We start from the raw sequence: 23,347 nt of genomic DNA on the forward strand, positions 1-23,347 counted from the left end.
GCCTCTTCCCACACAACACACTCCCCAACGTGGAACTATTTACTAGAAAAAGGTCTTGCAAGCTGGAATATGACTTAAAATTTTGAAGAATCTATGTAAAAATTAATATAAGGTTTCAAATATTACCAATACACTAAAAATCTATTTACAACGAAGCCATTATCTCCCTTTTCAGACTGAAAAAGGGTTTACAGGTAGAGCTTGGTTTAATGGAAGAAAAAAGTCCACTACAGAAAAGTCTGAAAAATCAGCCCTACATGATGACATTTATTGAACAAATAAGACAAATACAACCAATTACTTACCCCACCCCCCAAAAGATGTCAAAATAGGTAACAAAAGTACTTAAAAGATCTCACTGAAATGAACAAAAGCACACAGCCTGAGACAGGACACAATTTCAAACAAATACCTGATGGAAAATACTCTCCTTTCATATGCTATCACCTGAGAAACACCACAACTTCGGGTAAAGGATGCTAACAACTTAAAATATAATGGTAAAACATAACTCTTCAGAAATTCTTCACCTTACACATTTCCAATGATTTCATATATTATACATTTTCTTCTCTGGACATCTCTTCTCTTCTCAAAAGCCTTGAAGTCCTGCCATCAGTAGACATCATTAGCAAGCAGCATTGAAGTCCATAAAAAGCATTTCTTGCAAGTAATCGCCCCCAGCTATCTGAAAATCTACCGACAAATCCGTCACAGTGAGAAAGTTTTTGGTGCTAATCACTTTTGAAATGCTAGTTAGTCATTAAGTTCTGTCAAATGCGGCCTTGAGGCGAGCGGTTTACGCCCAACGTATGCTGTCAGTGGTTGTGCAATATGATGCCATCCCACGTGGATGGCATGTGGGCACCAAACCTTGGCAGATGTCTCAGTTCAAACATGTTCTTTTTATATTAATATCTAACTGGCCTCATAGGCTAAAATGGATAGAAAGCAAAAGGACTTAGCAAATTCAAGCTCTGAAGGTTAATTTGCCAGAAAATAAGGAAATCCCATAATTATTATAACTATCCAAATATAAGCTATCATGAGACACTGCAGTCATTGAATTAATAGCAGGATTTTCCTCGTGCTTTAATGGAGTCTCTAAAGCAAAGCTTTTAAATGAAATAATTGCTAATAAATAATTGTGGCTAAGTGAATTTAATATGATGAAAGAATCTAACAAGTGCTTAAATATTATCAATCCAGACAGAAGAATCTAACAGATGCTTAGATATTATCAGTCTAAGTCTTCTCATACCTCTGCTCACAGAAAAAAGCCAAGACAGAGTTGGCTACAAAGGTGAATGCACTCGTGGCCTCGCTCCATTGACCTGTGCAGCAACAGGTTTTGACAACTGTGAGAACTGTATTGCAGAACCAGGATCTCCATGCTCCTGACACGTGTAATTCAGCCCTGGATGCCCATCCAGCTGCAAACAACCTCGAGAGGAAAATCTAAATGCTCGAGTTGGATTTCTTGTTCAGTCTTTAGCAGAAGGGTTATATGGAAACTTGAAGGTACCAAGCTGCTTCCTTGGGCTGTCCTGGCTAAATTAAATTTCCATTTCACAGGGGTTTCCACAGGAAAAAATATAAAACTATCATATTTTCCCAGGAAATACAATTTCAGTTATTCCCAGATGAGGATATCATCAAGAGAATAACAAGTGCTTTGGTACTGATTTAAAGGGATATATCTCCTTTAGAAATTGTATTTTTAAGCTCTCCTTTATTTAAAGTGGAATGTAGTCTTTTCTGAACAATACCAATACAATACTGATATATGCTGAAAATATATTAGAGGGCTATAGCATCCTAAACATACAGCTGACATTTCTAACTTGATTTCCAGTTTATTGTCCATTGACTTTTGCCTACTTTCTGTGCAGAACACTATCACTCCAAAATACTTTTATTCTCAAAAGACTATTTATAAAAAACACAATCAAAAAACACAAATCAAAAGAGATCTCTGTAGGCCTACATTTATGCTAATAGGAATATTACTACTTGGAAAAGCTTCCTGGAATCAAACCCAAATTCCTGTGTGCGGAGCACGTATTAGCCAACAGGCAGCTTTATTTGTCATTGGGTGACAGCACAGTTGGCCCAACTGCTAATTAGCAGTACTTTTTAATGGCAAACAGACCATCTTAATAATGTTCTCAAGCCAGTAATAATGTGCTACAATATACTTCTTTTCCTAGAATAGATGTTACGGTGATCTTTCACTTACATTTGCTCTTATAACATGACTGGCACAGAAATCTCCTGACCCAGATTGCTGCTTTTTTATTACTATTTTCCATCCCAGGCCCTACAAACCACAAACAGTTTTTCACCCTTTTCAACTTTAGACTGCTGCTGCCTTACTAAACGAAATGCAGTTTAGTGGCCCACTTTTAAGAGGAAATACCCACAAGTTCATTTCTTTACAGCTTTTCGTGAATTCACGTGTCGTCGTTGTCGTCACTGAGCCGTGGTGCACAGGAAGAGGCACGCAGACGCTCTCCTCACTTAGCCCTACATGCCTGCATCCATACCCCATTAAATCGGCCTCCTGCCAGCCTGGGTTGATGTTTGACCCCAGAACCTTGCCATTGTAATGGCATGGCTTTTACCGTTGCCAAAGACATTTATTAATCAGGCTCTGTAGGTATGAATCAAAATCCCAAACCTGCAGCAAACGTCCATGCTCTTGCAGTTATACGGAGAGGAAGAAGAAGGAAAAAAAAAAAAGCAGAAGAAAACCTGGCAAGTGAAAGTTAATGCTTTTTTGAAAGTGGACACACCTTAAGACATGTTCTGTACAAAAGAGAAATATTAACCAGTGATGGGGTACACTTAGATAAACAAATTACTGTAGGGCGGTCAGATGAGTTTACAGAGCACTACCTATAACGGCTCGCTTTGATTGAACACAAGTTGGTTTATTGCTCTCTCATCTGGTCCCTCCATCGCGCTAACTGCGGGTTCCTGCACACAAACAGTTGCTGTGGCAACAAACATGTCTTTAATTAATAGCCCAGCTTCCTCAATGGCCTGGATAGACCTCACAAATGTGTTCTTCACTTTTTAAGAACTTCTGGGATCTAAAAGTTTTTCAGTTCTAGACGGAGCATTGCCTTTTGAGAAATATCTTTGCATGGTCTTTTTTAAACTCACGCTCTTCAGCAGCAACAGGCTTGGCCATCCCTCCCTTTATACTCAATCTTGCTGAAATTAACTGCAAAAAATGTCCATACTCTGCAGAACACACAGACAGAGGGGAAAGTCAGATCCAGCCACAGGCTGGATTTGCTTTGACTCTGCACCAGGAGCTGAGGGTGGCTGTGCATGTACTTCTTCTCCTGAACAGATGGACAAGATCACGCAAAACATCAGCTCTGGATGCCTACTAACTCACTGGGTACTACCAACACAGCAAGACCACCTCAGTTTATGGATAACTTAAGTAGGTGTGGTGGTGTGCATCCATCCCCAGCCAAGGCAAGGCTGAAAAGAAGGACTTGGGCTATTAAAGGCCACCTCAGGCTACTGCATCTCCTGTGAGCATCTCTACAATTGACCCTCCACCCTCACCCCAGGGCTATGACTGCACACACAGCCTCTTTCTACAAGAAGTCCATCCTTTGGGATGAGAAGTCATTGTCCACTTCGGAAAAACGTATTGCTGTGCTGTAGGCTGCGGCTGAATTAGTATTTACCTCCTTCAACAAACAAAAAAACACACTAGGAAAACCTAATTAATTGAATTCTAGAAGTTATGGCAAAGATGTAGTTAAGAAGTGTTGCTATTGTCTAAGCTGCTTCTCTTTGGCCCTGCGGGTCTGACCAAGCTGTCCATGGAAAAATGAAATCAGCACCTCTCACACAAACCCATATGAGCTATAAGTAAAACTGCTTTTAGTAGTCAACAGCGAAACTCAGGTGGTCAATGAAAGTCATCCTCAAACACAGCACGGCCCCTTTCTGTCTGTGCTGGCTTTTCAGTACATTTTGGTTCTGCCATTCCTGGGGTAGCCGAACACATCAGGTCACCCAGCGATTGGGCTATGGGGTTGAGGGAAGTGTTAAGAGTTACTTTGCATCATTAAAAGCCTCCGGTTCTCCAGGGCAGAGCGTCCATCAAGGAACACACCTAAAACGCCAGAGGACAAGTGCGAACCCTATCGCTGATGCTCAAGTTTAGATTTTAACCATATGAAGGAATTGCTGCTTCGAAAACAAACTCACCAGTAGGGTCATAGGTCTGTACAACGAGCTTTCCTTCATTTCCCTCTCCTTTATTTATTTTTTTATTGCTCTCATTTTATTATTTAAAAATGCTGAGAGGTCAGAAAAGAGTCAGATCAAGTCAATCTGTCAGGCTAATATTTAACCGTAAATTAAAACCTCGCAGATAAAAAGGGAGTGTAGTACAGGTTTCACAGCTACATCCCCCAGCCCAGCCTGCCAGAAACATCAGTAGCACTAGGGTCTAAGTGCATACAGCACCTTCCCAACTCATCCCCAGCCTTTTTTTTTTTTTCCTTTCCTCATCAGAGGTGACTAGGATAAAAAAGTCCATAGCTGAATAGTCTGTTTATTATTTGTCGTTGATAAGCTGTAGATAAGCTACACCTTTGCTGCTAAGAGTAGATCTGCTCAGAGCACCAGCTGCAGTATATCAGAATCCTCTATCAGAGAATTGCCCAGCTGGTGCTATGTCGAACTTTATAGCTCCAGAAATTAACAAGTTTGTGGTTTGGGATTATGTTGTTTTTGCTCTACTATTTTTAGTATGTGCTAGCATTGGAGTCTTTTTTGCAATTAAAGGGAGAAAAAAGAAAACCTCCAAGGAATTTTTGGTGGGCGGTAAGCAGATGTCCTATGGACCAATAGCTTTCTCTCTCACGTCTAGTTTCATGTCAGCAGTGACAGTGCTGGGGACACCCTCTGAAGTTTATCGCTACGGGGCAGCCTTCGTCCTTTTCTTTCTTTCGTATACCATTGTCATCATTTTTACTGCTGAGCTTTTTCTACCTGTATTTTACCAATCCGGCATTACAAGCACTTATGAGGTAAGTAAATATACGTATATAAATATATATTTTAAATGGCTTTTATTCCACTATAAATACAGCATGAGGAATATAGATATTTCTAGAGAACAATCCATGACAGAAGACTTTTTGCAATATTTTACAGAACAAATGTACTGATACCAGAATTATACTAAAAAGCGGGTTGCATTATACAAACTAGTTAGTTACTGCATAACTTGAAGTCAGAAATTAAATTTGAAAATGCTTTTATATATTTGGGAACCCCTACAACCCTTTTAATAACCCGCTGTAGATTTTGCTGCTCATATTTATGGAAAGTTTTGGCTGAGCAAGGATTGAATGAGCAAAGCCATGTTAGTTCAGAAGGAGCTTCTTGGTAACGGGAAGGCTGCCCTTGTTCTCTGTGCCCAAACCTTTCTGAGAAACTTCTGTCCTGTCAAACAGTTCTGCCAGGGTATTTGGGAGTATTTCAGTGACAGGCAGTAAAAAATAAAACTGACCATCTATTTCCACTACTAGATCTGACTGCATTTTCTAGCCGGTTTTGATGCAAGATCTGAGAATTACTTTTCCTTATCTGAACCACGGGAGGTGTCATGGCAATCACACTCCCTTGAAGCATACTGGAAAGATGGCTAATGAACTCCTGAATTAATTTTGGAAACAAGTTAAATTACATAAATAAGCTATTCATTTGTACAGCAAAGTGTGGGGCTTATTATGCAAGAGACAAAAGAGATTATCATGAACAAAATTAGTGAGAAACAGGCCGCTTTTAAAATATTATGCCTAGAGATGTGTAAAGGCTTGTACCCAGTGTCTGATGGGGAACACACAGGGTCAGGGCCCAGGAAGAGACCCAGCCCACACAGGGCTGCCACATCTTTAGCAACGCAGACTTCATCTTTTAGTCAACTCTACGTAGAGATGTTAGGTGGTGATTCTGGTTTCAAATCTGAGCTTTTGGAGCTAGAGCTCGCATTTAAGTCGCATGATAATAAGGAACACCTCACTACATCCCACGGGAGCCTGGAAGAACCCAACTGGTAGGTCATAGGCAGATTGGGCTTTAGATTAAGACAAAGCAAATGACAAAGCCAGCTTAGCTTGGGGGCAGCAAAGGCCTCTACATTGCTGCTCCTCCATCTGCTCCACCACTCTTTTTGTCCTGTTTTAATTAGAGATGACCTTGAGTTTCCTCTTCCAACAATCAGAATATACTTCCATTTCAAGTTTTAAGTTTCTTTTTCTTTGTAGCTTCTGGGCTTTTTCGGGTATTTCCAGTACAAACAGATACTGAATACTGCAGCCCAGCATATAATTTTCAACATTTTGTGAAGGAAGAGATTTCTGAAATGTAATTATCTCTATGTGTGATAGCAATTATGCTCTCCTGTTCATTACTCACAGCAGTAGAGTCAGTTGCCAGTAGTTCTACTTGCACAGCAAGCTGTTACTCAGGGAGAACAGAAGGTTAATAGCTGTGTCACAGATGCTACATGTGCAATTTACTGAAATTCCTCTTTCCTAGTATTTGGAGTTAAGATTTAACAAGATCGTCCGTCTCGCTGCAACACTGATCTACATCGTGCAGACGGTAAGAAGATATTGCCTCTTGGTTTGGGATAATTTCACTCAACATATTTATTTTGAAGTACTCATGTCAGACTGCACTTTTTTGTTTTTAATGAGATACTTTAATGAGCTTTCCTTTTTTTTGTAGTTGGACTGTGAATGTTAAAAAGAAAGGATAGTTGCTTTCCTACTTTCTTCTTCCTGCTTATGATTAAAAATGTCATTCTTTTTGTCTTTAACACTCAGATGTTCTCCTAAACTTGCATATCTTCTCAAATTCCTGGTCCCGCTGTTTCCTTGAAATCCCTCTCTGTCCAAGAGAGTGACTTATGTCTTTCTTGAGAAACTAGATGAGCAATATTAGGTGCACATAGTGCAACTCTTACCCATTTACAACACTGGGATGAGGCTATCCCAGTGCAAGGCTGCTGCATGTGGTACCTCCTGGGGGATGCCCAGATGGCTCCAGCCCTGTGATGGTCCCAGTGGCAACCCTTCAAGGAGGCAGCTGGGGTTTCCTCCCAGCCTCTGCCCAGGACAAGGGAGAGGCAGATGAGTTGGCAGAGCCTGCCCAGCTGCTCCAAGGCAGCAGGAGGGGTAGGGTCAGCCAAGCCCCGTTCCCAAAATGCTTGATCCCAGCAACAGGTCTCAGGGTCAAAGCCCAACAGACCACAGGGCAGAAATCACTGCTTAGCATGTACAGACTTCCACATTTATAGACCACTCTACGTTACCATACAGCTCTAACTAGACAGCCAGTCCACACTCCTGCATGTACAGATAAAATAAATCATAATGTTCCTGGCTGTTGGGCAGAGAGGCTGAGCAGAGACTAGCTTTACTTACCCCAAAAAACACTTGTGGAGCAACCCAAAACACCACTGTAAACATCACATAGCTTTTTTGCCCTTGGATATAAATGTTCACCAGGTTTCTCAAAATATTAATAATGTATTCAATGAAAACCTTTGGGACACCGGGTGACATTTCTTTTTACTTCCAATCCATGTTTATTAATTCTAGGACCTTTAGCATTAGATACAAACGCTCATTTGCTTTCTGATGGTTTCACTCTCAGTCTGTCAGAACATATACATGAAGGGTATCACATTCGCTACTTTGCAAGCAGCTGAACAAGGGAAGTTTTATTTCCCAAATCCAATACAAGCTACTCCCCCATCACTGTGTTTTACTCAGTCCTCCTCCCTGTATTTGATGAGAACATTTTGGACATCTACTCATCTTAGCAATGAATGAAGTAAGAAATATCAAGAAGGATAATAGTCCTTCCATGAGAAAGGAGTTAAAACAAGCATTTTTATCTTGTAAAGATAGAAACAGAAAATAATACAAAATGATCTAAAAAAGCCTCTAGATCTGGTATTCTGCTCTAAGCCCCTTTCTAAATAGAAGCATTATCACTGATGACTCACATACACTTGTGTTTCATGAACTTTTTCTCCTTCAGATCCTTTACACAGGAATAGTGGTTTATGCTCCATCACTGGCTCTCAACCAAGGTGAGTTTCCATGCCTACATGGCTACCCCAAATAACCACACCACAAGCAGAGTAACTAAAGTGAGGAAAGTGGATAAGAATCATCTAACAAGAAAGCTCTCAAAACTTCTGTAGCAAGGTTTTTGCCTGCACCTAGAAGCTCTCAGTTTCTGACTCACGAGGCCCCTCTCACACCAGTAAAGTAGACTGTGCCCAACATTTGCTGCTCTGTTCTGCTCTGCACTTAGTAACAACGCAAAGAAGTTAGCGATGAGCAATTTCTCAACATCCTGACAAAGTTCACAGTACAAGCTGACGATCCAAGACCGTATTCTGTACTTTGATTCCTCCGTTCCCTGTCTCCCTGTGCTGCTATTACTGTTAGTACCCAAGGCACAAAGCTGAGATTCTTCTGTCTCAAGGTGTTTGCAATTGCACAGCTGCGTGTAGAGATGTGGGAGAGTAAGGCATCTTACCAGTCATTAAAGCAGCTGGGAGCAGTTTCATTTAGGGATGATACTGAGTTAATGCCCCTATGGATGCTGAGGGATTTTTTTCTGGCAGGGATGTAATCTTTCAGGCAAGATGAAAGTCGAGCTCCTGGAGGTAATGGTTATGTTGAAAGATCCTACTGCATTTTTGACACGATGCCAAAATTTGAACTCTCATTCTGATTCCCATGGGCCTAAGCCCATTCCTTGTAGCTGGATGCTATGCTGCTGTTCACATACTTCTTTCATTCATCTTGAAAACCAGGCATACAGCATCCATCACCATAGAAAGGATTAGTGAATTTACCATCACAGAGCACAGGGAACCACCCGAGCCTAACTCCTGGCATACCTGATTTAATTAAGATTGATTTGGAAGAGATTAGGAGGCTCTTTGCATTGTTCATCATCCAAGTTGCATTTGATTTGTCTGATACCACCTTTCACATGCCATCGTGTTTCCTCCCTCTGGAGCTCAGCTGTATGTAATGCGACAGATGTGAGTCGCTGAAGTTCATGTTCATTATTAGGTCATACTCATCTTCTTACTAACAGAACCTTTATAAGTAGATGTGCTCTCACAAACTGTGCCTGATGGGAGATATTTCATTATAACCCAACTGAAATTTGTACATCTTTTATATAGAAACTTTGTGAAGTGAAATGTAATTGCAAAATACTATGCATTAAAACAATTCATCAGCAGTATGGTTTAGCACCGAGCTATTCCTAATCACAGAGAATGGATTTTTTTTTTTTGCTTTTATTCTTATGCATTACTTTTGCACACTTGAAAGCTAACTTGCAAGAAAACAACAATGAAAAGCAGCGTCTAGTAGGGTTAAGAAACCTGAACAATCCAGCAAAGCTCCTAACAGACACCGAGATGAAAAATTATTTAAGTTCATCCTTCCAGGGCTAAAGGATCACAGCTTTTCTGTTACCATCCAGATAGCCTACCCCCATTTTGCTAACCAGTTGTTTTTCTTTGGCTTTGCAGTCACTGGATTTGATCTCTGGGGTTCCGTTGTTGCGACAGGAATTGTCTGCACTTTCTATTGCACTCTGGTATGTAACATGCACAACCAAACAGCTTAAATACAGATTTTTAATTGAACCATCCTTAATTCAACATAATAGCCTATAACAGAGGTAAGGTTTCTAAACATGGTCTGTTTGTTTCAAGTACTAGAACATGAGAGAAATTTCTTTCAGACTGTGGTATGAATAAGTCTATTTGGAGGGGAAAAAATCTCTCAAATACTCCGCTACATGTCTCAAGGTTTAAGTCAGAGTGCAGATAAGGAAGTGATAACCTTCCCTTACCATACTATATCTTTTGAGGTGTTTCACTTATCTTTTACAAGTTACAGACTGAAAAACACCTTAATGAAAAATGTGCCTCTGGCTTCACCCCAGATCAAGTGCAGAGTGATAAAACCTAGGAAGGATGGCCAACAGGTCATGGAGAGAGCTTTGCTTCTGAGAGGAAGCACTGTGAGACTTTGGGTAACAAAAACAAGATAAACACTGCAGTGGAAGTGGCAGAGCACTTAGGCTCAGGATACATGCAATTTCTAGTTGTCATGACATTACTACCACTGATGAAGTTTGTCGGTATTTCAACCCATGCTGGAAATACTACTTATGCTGCTTTAGCACAGATTTGATAAAATATGAAAGTATCTACAGAAGAAAGCTGAGCTGCAAACATTCTGGGGGGTATTCTGTGTCATTAGTCTAATTGTGGACCACTGGGCTTTAAGAAGTATAAAGAGTGCTACGGGAAGTACAACCATTAGCCAAGTTGTACTCCCTAAGCTTGTACCACACCATGATATATTCTTCAAATACATATTAAGAAGGCAGAAAAAAAACATTTAACTGGAGGCCAGATATTCTCATACAATTCTGGACAAGCCGTTTAGGCTCTATCTCATCATTTGATCTGCAGAAATACAACCTTTGTGGGAGGATATAAAGGAAGTTTAAGAAAAGGTCTGATTTGCTGGATAGTAGTCCATGAGCTCCTCAAATAAGGTGTACTTTTACTTGCCGCTGTATTTGAGAGACAAGAAAGAAGATGAGAACATACAGTTTCTGTTTGTTTCAGGGAGGATTGAAAGCTGTTGTCTGGACTGATGCATTTCAAATGGTGGTCATGGTGCTTGGCTTTGTGACGGTCTTGATTCGAGGAACTATTCTGAGCGGTGGATCGACCAAGGTCTGGGAAGATGCCTATGAAGGATCACGACTAAGCATATTTGAGTAAGAAACAATGGTTCAAACCTTTTATTTTTGTACCCTTGGCGTATAGAAACCCTATTCTGACCAAGACACAATTACTCTACCATGCTATAGTTACATACTAACAGGCAACCATCTCAGAAAAGCCTAGTCCTTATTTCTTCAGTTCTTGGGAATGCAGTTGACCTCCAAGGAGAGAGAAATTCCTCTTTCCATTACGTACTCTGAAGAAATGAAAGCCCTACTGAACTCAAAGGAAGCTCCAGCATTTTTCTCTGTGTAGTTACAAACCTACTCAATTAATCCTTCCAGTCATGTACATCTGCCATTTTCTGTTCATAGAAAAGGCACTTTATCCGACGTACACTCACCACAACAGTTAGAAATGGGGAACCAAGGCACTCGGATAGCAAACTTCCCTTCATTTTGCTGTTTGGGGCATTGACTGAAAAGTTCATTGATCAAGGCAAGTCACTGACAGAAAATAGCAGCAAGGTCAAATGTTATCTGCAACACGTATTAACAGAATTGCAAAGAAGACAGATGTAAGACAGAAAGATGTTCTTGTAATGGTTAGAATTGCTGAGTAATGAAATTTCATTGTTAAAAAAAAAAAAGATAACACTGCAGCTGAAGCAATATCTTTTAAAGAAAACGATACTTCAGGATGATGTAACTAAAAGCTTGGAGGATTTTTAAGAGTTTAGTGTATGGCTTTATTGCTTGCTGATAATGGGGTCCCAGGAAGGATGGTTTGCCGGTTGTTTGGTGTAACATGCGGATCTGGAATTTCAACATAAACCTTCTAGATGTTATTTATTTCTTAGTCCTACCCAATCATCTACCTCTTGCTGAATGAAACTGTCGCAGTAAGTGAACTGCTTCTCTTTTTCTTTTGTAGCTTTGATGTAGATCCTTTAAGACGACATACCTTTTGGACAATTGTTGTTGGCGGAGCATTTACATGGCTGGGGCTCTATGGAGTTAATCAGTCCACAATACAGAGATGCATTTCTTGCAAATCTGAGAAGCACGCTAAGGTGTAAGTTGCCTATCCTTAACATATCCTAGCAATCAAGCATACTGACAGACATGGAATTGTACCAACAGTTTGTCTAAATAAATATTGGAACAATGTTGGGTGGTAGTTAGCCACCTTTGGCCTACCAGTCTTTTTCCCTCTGGTCCTAAACTACATAAATACATTAAGAAATTAAAGTAGGTAAGCTAAATTTGCAGTTCATTTATCTGGTGTCAAGCTGCCAAATTCATCTGCAGCTGCAGAGTTTGGATAAGACACCCAAAGAAGTACTGGCTGTACCTTTTTTGGAAAAACATTCTTTCAGGAATTCTATCCATATTGTATTTTACTGATATTGGTTAATCAGTTAATGGAGTATGATAGAACAAGGCATCGTCTAAATAAAATGGGATCATGAATGATTAAAAGTATAAAACATACATTTAAAAACAACAACAAACAAAAAAACAATAGAATTATTGGAGAATAGAGAAGCCTATTGGAGAACAGTGAAAGTCCCAGCAGCATAGCTCTGAACTGGAATTGGCCCTAACCAGGGACCTTATGAAAGGTGATGACCAAACACAATGAAGGCTGTATAATACCTGGCAGCTCCCTGGAACTACAGGATTACTGAACCACAGTCACACAACCTCCCCAGCAGATGCTACCATTCATGTCCATTTCCCTGACTAAAAAAGAAAAGCACGTTGCTTCACATGGTAGCATCACAACCACAATGGAATCCATGCAAATTAAAATTCTGTACATCTTAAAGGGAGAAGAGCAACAGCTCCAAGCAGACAAAAATCTTCTCATACAGGTGAGGAGGCTGCCCCAGGGTCTGGTACAGCCTGTGCTGCATAGAACAGTTACTGGCTTTCCATGAATCTCTTCCAACAGTACATCATGACCTAGAGCATGTATTTTTGCTGTATAGCAAGAACAGCCTGCGTTTTTCTTTTTTTTTTTTTTTTTGTAGTACAGTTAGCTTTGATCAAGGTGTCTCAAAAAATTATGAATAATTAACATGTAACAGTTTCCTATATTTATCTTGTGTTAAATAGAATTTCTCTTCTGTTCTAGAGCACTTTACCTGAATTTACTGGGACTTTGGATAGTCCTGGTGTGTGCAGTATTTTGTGGTTTAGTGATGTACTCTCACTACAAGAATTGTGACCCTTGGACTGCTGGTTTCATTTCAGCTCCTGATCAGGTACAGATATTTATAATAATTATTTCTAAAATTATTATTATTATTATAAGATTATTATACTTTGGAGCTGCTTTGGGCACAGATATTGCATGAGTAAAGACCATTTAGATTTTGTGGGATGCTTTGTGTCACTCTGCAGGCACTGAGGTGATTGCTGAATCAGGGCTAGTATCCATATATTCTAACACTCCTGCAGTACTAATCTGATGGAGTGTTTTTGCTACACAATTGAGGCTTTTCTCAAAATCTGACATGACTTGTTAGCTGGAACAAAACCAGAATTAAGCAGCATGATCAGAAGCAGCTACTTCTCTTCTGTTACCCAGGAAAATCTTAACTGATTTCTGATGTTGGTCTTCTGTGTCTTCTGCCCCAGCTCATGCCATATTTTGTTATGGACATCTTTTCCTCGATGCCAGGAGTCCCAGGACTATTTGTTGCCTGTGCATTCAGTGGAACGCTGAGGTATGAAGTGACATTTTAACTAGACACCACTGATTCCTTGAGGACACAGAACGGGGCCGAAACAAGAAACACTATGTAATACACAGCTGTTTTTCTTAGCACATTGCGGAAAGAAGCCATAGTACTTTGCCAAGTTGTATTATATTATACCAAAGTTTGGCTCCATAATCTCCAATACCTCTTTTATCTCAAATATGTTTTAGAATAACGTGACCAACACAAAGAAAAGTCTATGGTAAAGCTGAGGAAATGCTTGTTCTCTTCATAAAAGAGCTCAGCTAACTGAAATAACTGAAAACCCGAGAGCCATAGTATCATAGTTAGGAAGAGAAAGCTTTTCATCAAGGCGATCTGTACATGAAGCAGACTAGGAAGAGTACATTTTATACTATTAATGCTGAGAAAGAGGCGGCATTTCTCTATAAATACAACTTCATTTCAGCTTTGCATTTACTTAACATCCTTGTTCTCTCCTACAGCACAGTGGCGGCAAGCATCAATGCTTTAGCAACTGTTACCTTTGAAGACTTGGTCAAGCAGTGTTTGCCAAACCTCTCTGAGAAGAAGAGCACATGGATCAGCAAAGGCTTATGTAGGTAGCCCAAGTGGAATCCATCTGTTTAAAGGCAAAGGTCTCTGTCCCTCCCAATTGCTATTATTACAGGAAAGAATAGTGCAGAATTTTATATACTCTGGCAAGAAGCTTTATTGCCTTAAGGCTTTCTACTTGGTCTATAGCAAAAGAAAGGCTTATATAGAGAGTAATCAGCCTACCTATGATCTCTTCTACCCCCTGGAGAAGCTTCTTCCTCCTTCTCACATCTCTGTTAACCACAGAACAAGTCAGAGATGAAGCTTTTAACTTTAGTTACTTATCTGAGGAACTTAAGTTGAATACCAAGAAGTTATACTTCTAGTAACTGTGCATCACAATATGGTCTACTAACATCTGAACAACCACATCACTGAGCTGTGATGTCTCCGTCATGTGAATTGAGGAAGTTTGCCAGTGAACACATGCAGTACCTACAGAATTGTGCTCCCTTCCTTGCAGTAAAATTAAGGACTGCATTGCTAGAACAACTTTTGAACTATAAAGCTAAAGATACTTCAGTTAGTCTATAGTTTGAGGGCTAAAAATGAAGAAAGGTAGGAACAAAGAAGCCCATTGCTAACTTGCAGAAGCTTGCACGTTTTTTCACATAGGATAATCAAACTGTACTCCAAAGCAAAGAACACCGAGCACTCGTGCAATTAGCGAGGGGCAGTGCCTGTACTGACCACTTCAGAAATCCATTTCTGCTTCCAACCCCACCTTATCCTTTAAGCCTTTATCAGTCTAATGCTTTATGAAAATTTAGCATGTTCTGTACCATATCACATGGTACAGAAGCAAATACAGGCTAGCATCAACAATGACAAAGCACAATCTTTTTGAAAATTTCTTTTTTTTTTTTTTTTTTAAAAAATGTACTTAAGATACTAGAGAAGATTCTGGAAACTCCTTTACAACACAGAAAGAATATCAGTGTAATTACTACATTGGCCTATAGCAGTATTACTGAATATTATTACTTCATAGTAAGAAGCACAGTAAGACTTTTCTGTTCAAATTTAGAGAATCATAGGTTTTCAATTTTTTTTCAGAAGACAATGAACATGTGAAAACGAAAAGAAAAACTGTCAAAACCAAGTCCAAAGTGGTTTGAATTTCTAAGATAAGTTTTAGAAGCATTGCAGTAATGTCATAACCCTTTTATAATTATTGTATTAGCATCATAACCCACTACTGGAATTTGATAACATCACAGAAGAGCAAAACCAATACTGTCTCCATAACCACACCAACATTTTGTTCCTGATTTACCACTTACTTCTTAGCTTTTACAGTTAGTACAGTTAGAACCATTTTTACATCCAGTAACAAAGGTTTGCTAGCACATAAGAAATTATGTTGTTGAGTCTTGACTCAAGACTTCTACAACAGAGTTGTCTACTACAAGGTTAAAACAGGTGTAAAATTAAAAAACAAATAAACTATTTTGTTTATCATTGCTCAATTCAATCATTAGATCATTAAAAATATTATTTAAAGGCAATAGCAACTGAAACATTTCTACAGGAGACATAACTTCTAAAACAATTCCACTGCTAAATTCTACTTCATAAAAACAAACAAACAAACCCCACCAGGCAACAAAACCAACATAACTTCACAGTGCTGAGTGCTTAATGGTCTGCTTTACATATCAAAACCCATACTGCAAATTCCTCCATGCTGCCTGGTCACTTACGACACTACATCAATTACAAATGGACTGCACTATGAACCAGAACTGACAATCATTCTGCTTGATCTTTTCCAGGTATATTATATGGCGCCTTGTGCACTTCAATGGCTGCAGCAGCATCACTGCTGGGAGGAATTGTGCAGGTATCCAGATCTTTAGAAATGCAACAAACTGAACATTAACAAACTGAAATGTAATGAACTGAACCAGTCATGCTGACATCCCTGGGGCCTGCTAGCTTACCTGAACAATGTCTGTGGACACTTATTAATTCCTCATCTGCTAAGAGAAATAACTAAGAAAAAAAGAATCATAAAAAATCTCTTGCTACTTACTCATTGCCAAGAAGTGATATTGATTGCAGTTCTTTCATGATGTGTCAAAGTTACTGTTTGTCCTTTCTCCCTCACTGAAACTTGCAGATGGCAATCAGAATTGCTTAAGCTCCCCCAGCTGTTCCTTAGGCTTATGTCTCTTCTCTATGTCCACAGGCTGCACTCTCCATTCACGGGATGTGTGGGGGTCCCATGCTGGGATTATTTACCCTGGGAATTATCTTTCCTTGTGTTAACTGGAAGGTAAGAAAAACATTCCTTATTAACTAAAAGAACACAAAAAACACCTCAGTGTATTTTGGTTAAGACCCCACCATGAAAATTATTTTGTGGATTTAGACGTGGATTTAGAGTCCAAAAGCTGGCCATCAGACTTAGAGCCTGAGAACTGTTTAGAAACCCCTTCTCACTGTCTGCATGTATCCAGTTTGAATTTAACTCTACCTAACTGTGGAATAATTAGATCAGCATTTGACTTTTTTTTTTTTTAATTAAATATTTTAATTTCTTCTCTTTTATATAAAAAAAATCAACTTAACACATGCCCCCCCCCCACCCTCAAACCCATATCCACCTTGGGAAGTGCAGAATGACTTCAGTCACTCTGCCTTCACTAACTCGGGTTTTAATTCAGGTAAAGCATAGCACGAGCTCTTTTCACACAGCCCCACGGGTGGTCCCACCACATTTACCTGGCGGTAAGACTCTACTCTGTCACTGTAGTTTTGATCACCACCATTTTGCTGCAGCTCTCCTACCTAGAGGAGGTGTGTGACACCTCGGCCAGGAGAGCGCCAAGATGATATATGCTGACAGGGAAACCACAAACATTTGCTGAGATGTGCTTGTCATGCACTCCCTACCTCTGACTGTTCCTTTCTCTCCCTGCCAAGGGCGCTATTGTTGGCCTCCTAACCGGGATCACCTTGGCCTTCTGGGCTGGCATCGGCTCCTTCATTTATCCCGCGCCGGCCACCAAGACCCTTCCCCTGGAGCTGTCGACTCTCAACTGCACACTGGCGAACGCTACAAGCCTGCTGACCACGGTGGCCCCCACAGCAGCCGCCAGCAGGTATTTCCCCATCACCATGGGCTCAGCCCAGCACGAGCACGCCTCATGGCAGCAGCCATTACAAGCGGCTTTTCTCTCTCTGTCACGTCTCCTCAGGCCGCTGCTGGCAGACACTTGGTACTCGCTGTCCTACCTCTACTTCAGTGCCATCGGCTGCCTGGGCTGTGCCATCGCAGGGCTGCTGATCAGCTTTCTAACAGGTTGGTGTTTTACAAAAACAAAGCCCTGTTATACAAGAACCCAGCTCTGAGGCTGAAGAGCGGCAGGGGAGCCCTGTGAGCAGCTCGCGAAGCGCAGCCTGAGGGGAGCGTGACTGCTGCGGGCCCACCTCACGGGCTGGGGCACCCAGAGCTCACACCCAGCTTTCTGCAGCCGTACCTTCAACTTCCCTATCCCCTCCTTTCAGGCCCTACCAGAGGAGAAGACATCCCCCCGGTGCTAATTAAGCCCATCTGCAACCTGTTTTGCTTTTGGTCCGAAAGGCTCAAGACGCTGCTGTGGTGCGGTGTACGGCACGACAGCCAGGACGTGAGTACTCGCGTGGAGCTGAGGAGCCAGTGGTGGCCGCCCGCTACGGTCATGGCAGGGGTGACTGCATGACTGGAAGCGAGACGAGCCAAACCCAGCCTCAGCTCCAGCCAGCAATAGGTTACTTATTTCCCCATGGGTGGACAGGGCTGACCTCCCCCTCAGGCGGCCGAGCAGGGACGAAGCCGCACTTTACACCCTAGGGAGGGGTTCACCCAGCTGCTGCCTCCTCCCACCGAGTATAGGAAGAAAAATTTTAGCACTCACGTGTCCATGGAGCTCTCCCGCTGCCATCCTAGTCTCCAAAGCTAGCAGAGCTGCTCCATGCTCCTGGCCAGCTCATCACGCAGAGAGGCAACTGCAGGCACCTGGGGGAGATACTGGCTCCTCCCCAGGTGTCGTTAGGGAGGAGCACCCTGTTTTCTTGTGCTATCGCAACATTTTGCATAAAAAAACATTGCTCCTTCTTGGCAAAATCTGCTAGGCTCAGAAATACAAGTCATGTACAGAGACATCTACGAGTATCTCAAAATCTTGAAAGTAATCTTTAGCCTGCAAGGCTCACAGTATTTGGCAATAAAGTCCCTCCCCGCTCAGCTTGCATCAAGTTTGACGCTACATTTGATGGTCTAATTTGGAGAACAGCTGTGGCTCTAGATTTACTTCAGCTGTTTGACTTGGCTTTTAGGTGTTCAACTGAGACTTTCTACAGAGAAATAAATCCCCATGTTAATAAAAGCAGAAAAAAAAAGTCACACATGCATATATCCCCTTGTATTTGCTTAAAATACAGAATAACAACATTAATTAAGTAGTTGCAGTGTGAAACCACTGAGGCAAGTGTAGGCCAGACAAATAGACAGACCACTAAAATGCAGATAAATATGCTAATGAAAAACTAAATTTCAGTGATAGGTAACACACCAAAAACATATTTCAAGACTTGTACATCAACAGAGGAGTTCTGTTTCTGTGGCTTTTATTTGTTGCTTTTATTAGAGACTTTCCATGGGGAAACGAGAAAAATCAGTGACTGTTGGGGGGGATAGGGTGTGAGTGTGGGGAGACAGGACACTAAACAGCACACATTTGTGGGTCTGACAGTCATTTTAAGTAGCGAAGCACTTGAATCTGCAGGGAAATGTAGGAAAAAACATTTCACCATGTAATGTGATACCCTCTAAGCAACACACACACACACACACAAAGCAGTTCATGCACTCTTCAAACTACTAAGGTATTTTTGTTCTTTTTTTCAGGTGGACTGTGAAAAAAATCTACCTACAGTTACTACAAATAAAACTGGAACAGAAGATATCACCTTAAAGAACAGTGTCAATGAAGAAAAAAGAAACCAATTACCTGGTTATAATCCTGAGGAAAAATCCTATACTAATATGAACAGAGAATCTCATCTCTAGAAGTGGAGGAACAAGGGACATTAATCAAACTTTATTTCTCCAGCTTCAGAAATGAAGAGCTCTTTATATTGCATTTACCAGCTTTTAGATGACCAAGAGAGAACAATTGCTCTCTATAGCAATAAAGGCCAGATTTTTATGAATTTCATGACAGAACTAGGAAATCATAAAACAATAGGGTTTTGGAAGCACTGCTATTTCAGAAGAAATGTTTCATGAATCTTTTCATGGAAACTCCTACTAGGAAGTAGCTGCGATACGTCTATACCACATTCTCTGTTCAGTAACTAGTCATTGAAGGGAAACGTGCAAAGGTGAACTTGTGATAAAACAAGCAAGCCTTCAGATAAGCTTCTAGGGTCTCTCACTAAGGTGAGACTGTGAACTGCCCTCTGATGGAGGGCATGCTCTCTCCACAGCTGATGGAGAGAGCTCAGGGGAAAGGATGGAGGTTAAGCTGAGCGAGAATGTGCCTATTCTTAGGTATTACAAAAAGCCTCCTCACAGGAACGTTGTATAGACCAGACTGGTCTTTTGTTGACTGAGTTAATCGTGCTTGCTTCCTCTGTGGAACAAATATGTCTTTATAATGTCTTATTCAAAGCTATAGAAGAGGGTAACAGATTTTACTTCAAATCCAGGATTGTTCTTTATCCATATTAGTCTTGGAAAGACATCCTTTCAGCTTGAAAAGATTATCTTCAGGCTTTTTGTTTGGTTGAATGTTTGTGTACTTTTTTTTTTTTTAAGCTGCAGAATCCATTTACTAACTGTATGCAATAAAGAAAATAAACCCACATTTTATGTCTCCTCATTGAGAATCCATGAATCCATGTTGAATTTTTATTAAAAAGGCACATGATTAGGTGAAATAATTTCTGCAGTAGAATGTCTTGCAAGAATGTACCTAGTCCACTAGGTTGTGAATCAAACTCAGCAGACTACCTCTTACCTGGATAAACTTATGGATGATTTTTTTTTTTTTAATCCACCATTAAATGAAAAAGATGGAAAATATTAAAGTCAACTCAGCCACTTACAGACTCAGCTGATACTTAGCTCATGTTTCTCTGAAGAAGCCAGTTCTTGTTTTTGTTCAATCAGGGACCATCTTTATGATGAAGATATGGTCCTACCTGGTCCTCCAAATTACATCCCATCTGTATTCATGCCCTACCTCTGGGAACAGTCCCAGGATACTCAATTAGAAGACAAAAATAACAGTTTCTAAGTGACACTGTCTTGCTTGTGGGAGACACTTGGTCAACAAACTGAGAGTTAAGTCAATATTTGCGTTACTCCCTTTCACACCACTTTTATAATCTCATAAAAGCTTACAGCTGAATCTGGCTGGCAGCCTGTTGTCTCACGTGGCATGCTTTCTGTTCCTGCTTCTATCCTTGATACAGTTAGCAAGACAGATCAAAACTTAGTGAACACTACTGCTATATCTTTTATATCTCATGGCCAAAAAAAAGTGAGAACTGCATTCTCTCAGAATGCCTTTGCAGAAATATGCTGAAGAATCTATCTTTAATGCTGTATTTCTGTACTAGGTTTGTTTCAACTAAAGTTGCACATTGAGCCCAAATGTGTTTTGTATTTGTAAAGGGGTCAGACAATCTACAGGTTATTGCTAAGTTCAGCATGTAGCCTGATATTTGATGGCTAAAATTGTTAATCAGTTGTTCAATACTCAGTCTTCTACTAAGATTTAAGGCTAAATTGGAATTCAGAAAAAATTACCATTCTGATTAAATATTCACTGTTGATTACAGCTGTCTTATCTTCTCTCTTGCTTTATGTCCTGAGCCATTGATCTTTCCAGAGTAGAGCTAGCCTGTGCAGCTGAGTGGGAAAGAAAAAGAGATTAAGAAACTAGAAACATGTCAATTCAAACAGCAGCTTAAATTTAAGAAATTATTAGTCATTAGTGAAAGCAGTAGACCATAAGTGACTGAAAATTTGAAAAGCGAGTCTAAAGGTACCCTGAAACCACAGTATTTGTTCAATGTTTAACAAGTGTCTGAGTCAAGTTTAACCCTAAAATTATTTCCTTACAATGTATGACTTGAAGGCATATGAATGCTCACTATTAGAGTGTATATTTTTTTCATAACTTTGAGTACTTATAATAAGGAAGCCCAGTCTCCTTGAAAGATATCCAAGTTTATTACTGAAAAATGCAATATTCAAATGTGTATGATACAGTAAGTAGTTGCATTTGTACATGTAAACCTTGATAAAGTAAACAGCATCTCAAAGACAAATTTATGCCAAAAGTGTCTTACAATAGTTAATCAGAACAACAGCTTTTTCCTTAGTGAATTCTTTTAGTTCTGGGGTACATACCGGCTTGTAGAAATAATCTTAAACACAAAAGAAAATGAAAGCTGAGAGGACAGAGGAACTTCTAGCTTGTAGTGCATAAAAGTCACTTTCTCTGAGACACTTGGTGGTAATCTTATTCTAAATACTACTTACAAAGTTTGGATTTATGAATAGAAAAAATAGTTGAAGTTATATTCTAATTTCTTACTTAGAAACCAAGTTGTATTTAAATATTACATAAATTTCAAATATATACACATTTTAAGAAATCTTTTATGATCATGATATTGCAAGTTAGCCAGGACTATCAGAGTATAAATGACTGAACTATGTTACGTAGCTAGATTTTACATGAGATTATTTCAAACAACTGAAATTTCAGTGATACTACTCTAGGTAAAAATTAGAGTCAACAGTTTCATCAATTTTTCAGTACAAAATTCTCAATCATCTAAATAGAACATAAAATAAAAAGGTGATCTGATTTTTTTCATTGTTAACAGAAAAACCATCATGTTCTCACTATTTAAAATCTCATTAGCTTTGGACTGCGTTGGGTTTAATCCTAATTTCTTATCTAGTAGCATCTGAACGACTATTTCATGTCAGTAAGAGTGCAAACTACAGGGAACATTTAACATCACAGAGGTTATGGCAAGAAGTTAGAACAAGCCAACAGAACTGACAAAAGATAATTTCCAGTGCAGCGAGGAGGGAATATACCATTAACCATATACCATATAAAACAAAATCCCAGTCCCGCATTAAAAAAGTTCCTGCATAATATGGAACAGCAAAGTGATTTCTCTAGAGTTCTTTGTTGTGCTGTTATATATTTGTGCTGCTGTGGGAACATTGTGCTATCGCAACTATGCCAAAATCATGCCAATACAAATTTCTATTAAATGTGGTTACAAGGTCAAAATTAGAGAAAACTGTCCATACACATCTATTCATTCACATTTAAAAAATGCCAGAATTGTGTAGGGTCTTCAGGATGTACATGTGTGTGCAGGGAGGGACAGAAGGACTGAAAAATGCAGTGATTTGGAAAGTGGCAGACGGAACAGATGTAGCAGCACTTTGTGTCACGAGACCATTGCCTCCTCATGAACATGGTCTGACGAACATGAGACCTTTGCTTCCTCTGATCATCCCCAGCCTCAAAATGCTGGTTGGTTTCATGTCACCCTAACAGGAGGTGGGCTTTTTTGGCAGGAGGTTGAGTACCAACAAGACAGAGAGCTTTTAAAGCTGCTACATTTTCTGCCACAGAAATTCAGGTTTGCAAGTCACTTAAACACTTGGAGAAAATGTTACGACATATGTTTTAGTCCAACTAAACATTAGAACTAACAAAATAACTTCATCTTTCTCAGAAGTCTAACTGGCGAACTCTGAATTCTAGTGTCAGCTGTAACACTGAATAAACATTTACGAAAGGTTGCTTTTGGGTTTGGTTCAATCTTAACCCCAATAATCAATGTTAGCAGTGGTTCACGAGGATTACAAAAAATTAAATGCTTCTGGAGGTACTACTGTGATTTTAAGTGATCACTAGTACATGGATTGTTGTTTTTCCAAAATTATCTAATCTTTCTTTTCGGGTCTCTTCTCCAATATGCAACACTTAATAGAAACTATGATTGATTTTCCATTAACTTTACTGCCTTCACATTTGGCTGTTTGTACAAAGCAAGTTTAATTTACTTAACCATTGCTCAGTGTATACAAAAATCTAGTTTGTAATAGTTCCAATAAAAATTTGTGATGCATTCAAGTTAACTATGTGAGAACAGCTCGA

General features: G+C 39.9%; 1 protein-coding gene across 1 annotated transcript; it reads left to right on the forward strand.

Annotated features, from left to right (window-relative positions):
- Positions 1-4,709: 4,709 nt before the first annotated feature.
- On the forward strand, positions 4,710-19,212 carry SLC5A12 (solute carrier family 5 member 12; the record flags this gene model as incomplete). Its single annotated transcript, XM_084287116.1, has 15 exons — positions 4,710-5,066; positions 6,583-6,648; positions 8,095-8,146; positions 9,617-9,684; positions 10,730-10,884; positions 11,765-11,905; positions 12,971-13,100; positions 13,477-13,565; positions 14,045-14,157; positions 15,932-15,999; positions 16,348-16,434; positions 17,085-17,263; positions 17,360-17,463; positions 17,670-17,791; positions 19,051-19,212. 15 exons carry the CDS (start codon positions 4,710-4,712, stop codon positions 19,210-19,212), a joined length of 1,893 nt encoding a protein of 630 aa, XP_084143242.1.
- Between the last annotated feature and the right edge of the window lie 4,135 nt (positions 19,213-23,347).

The sequence above is a fragment of the Netta rufina genome, assembly GCF_964035555.1.
Source record: "Netta rufina genome assembly, chromosome: 5".
NCBI classification, from domain to species: domain Eukaryota; kingdom Metazoa; phylum Chordata; class Aves; order Anseriformes; family Anatidae; genus Netta; species Netta rufina.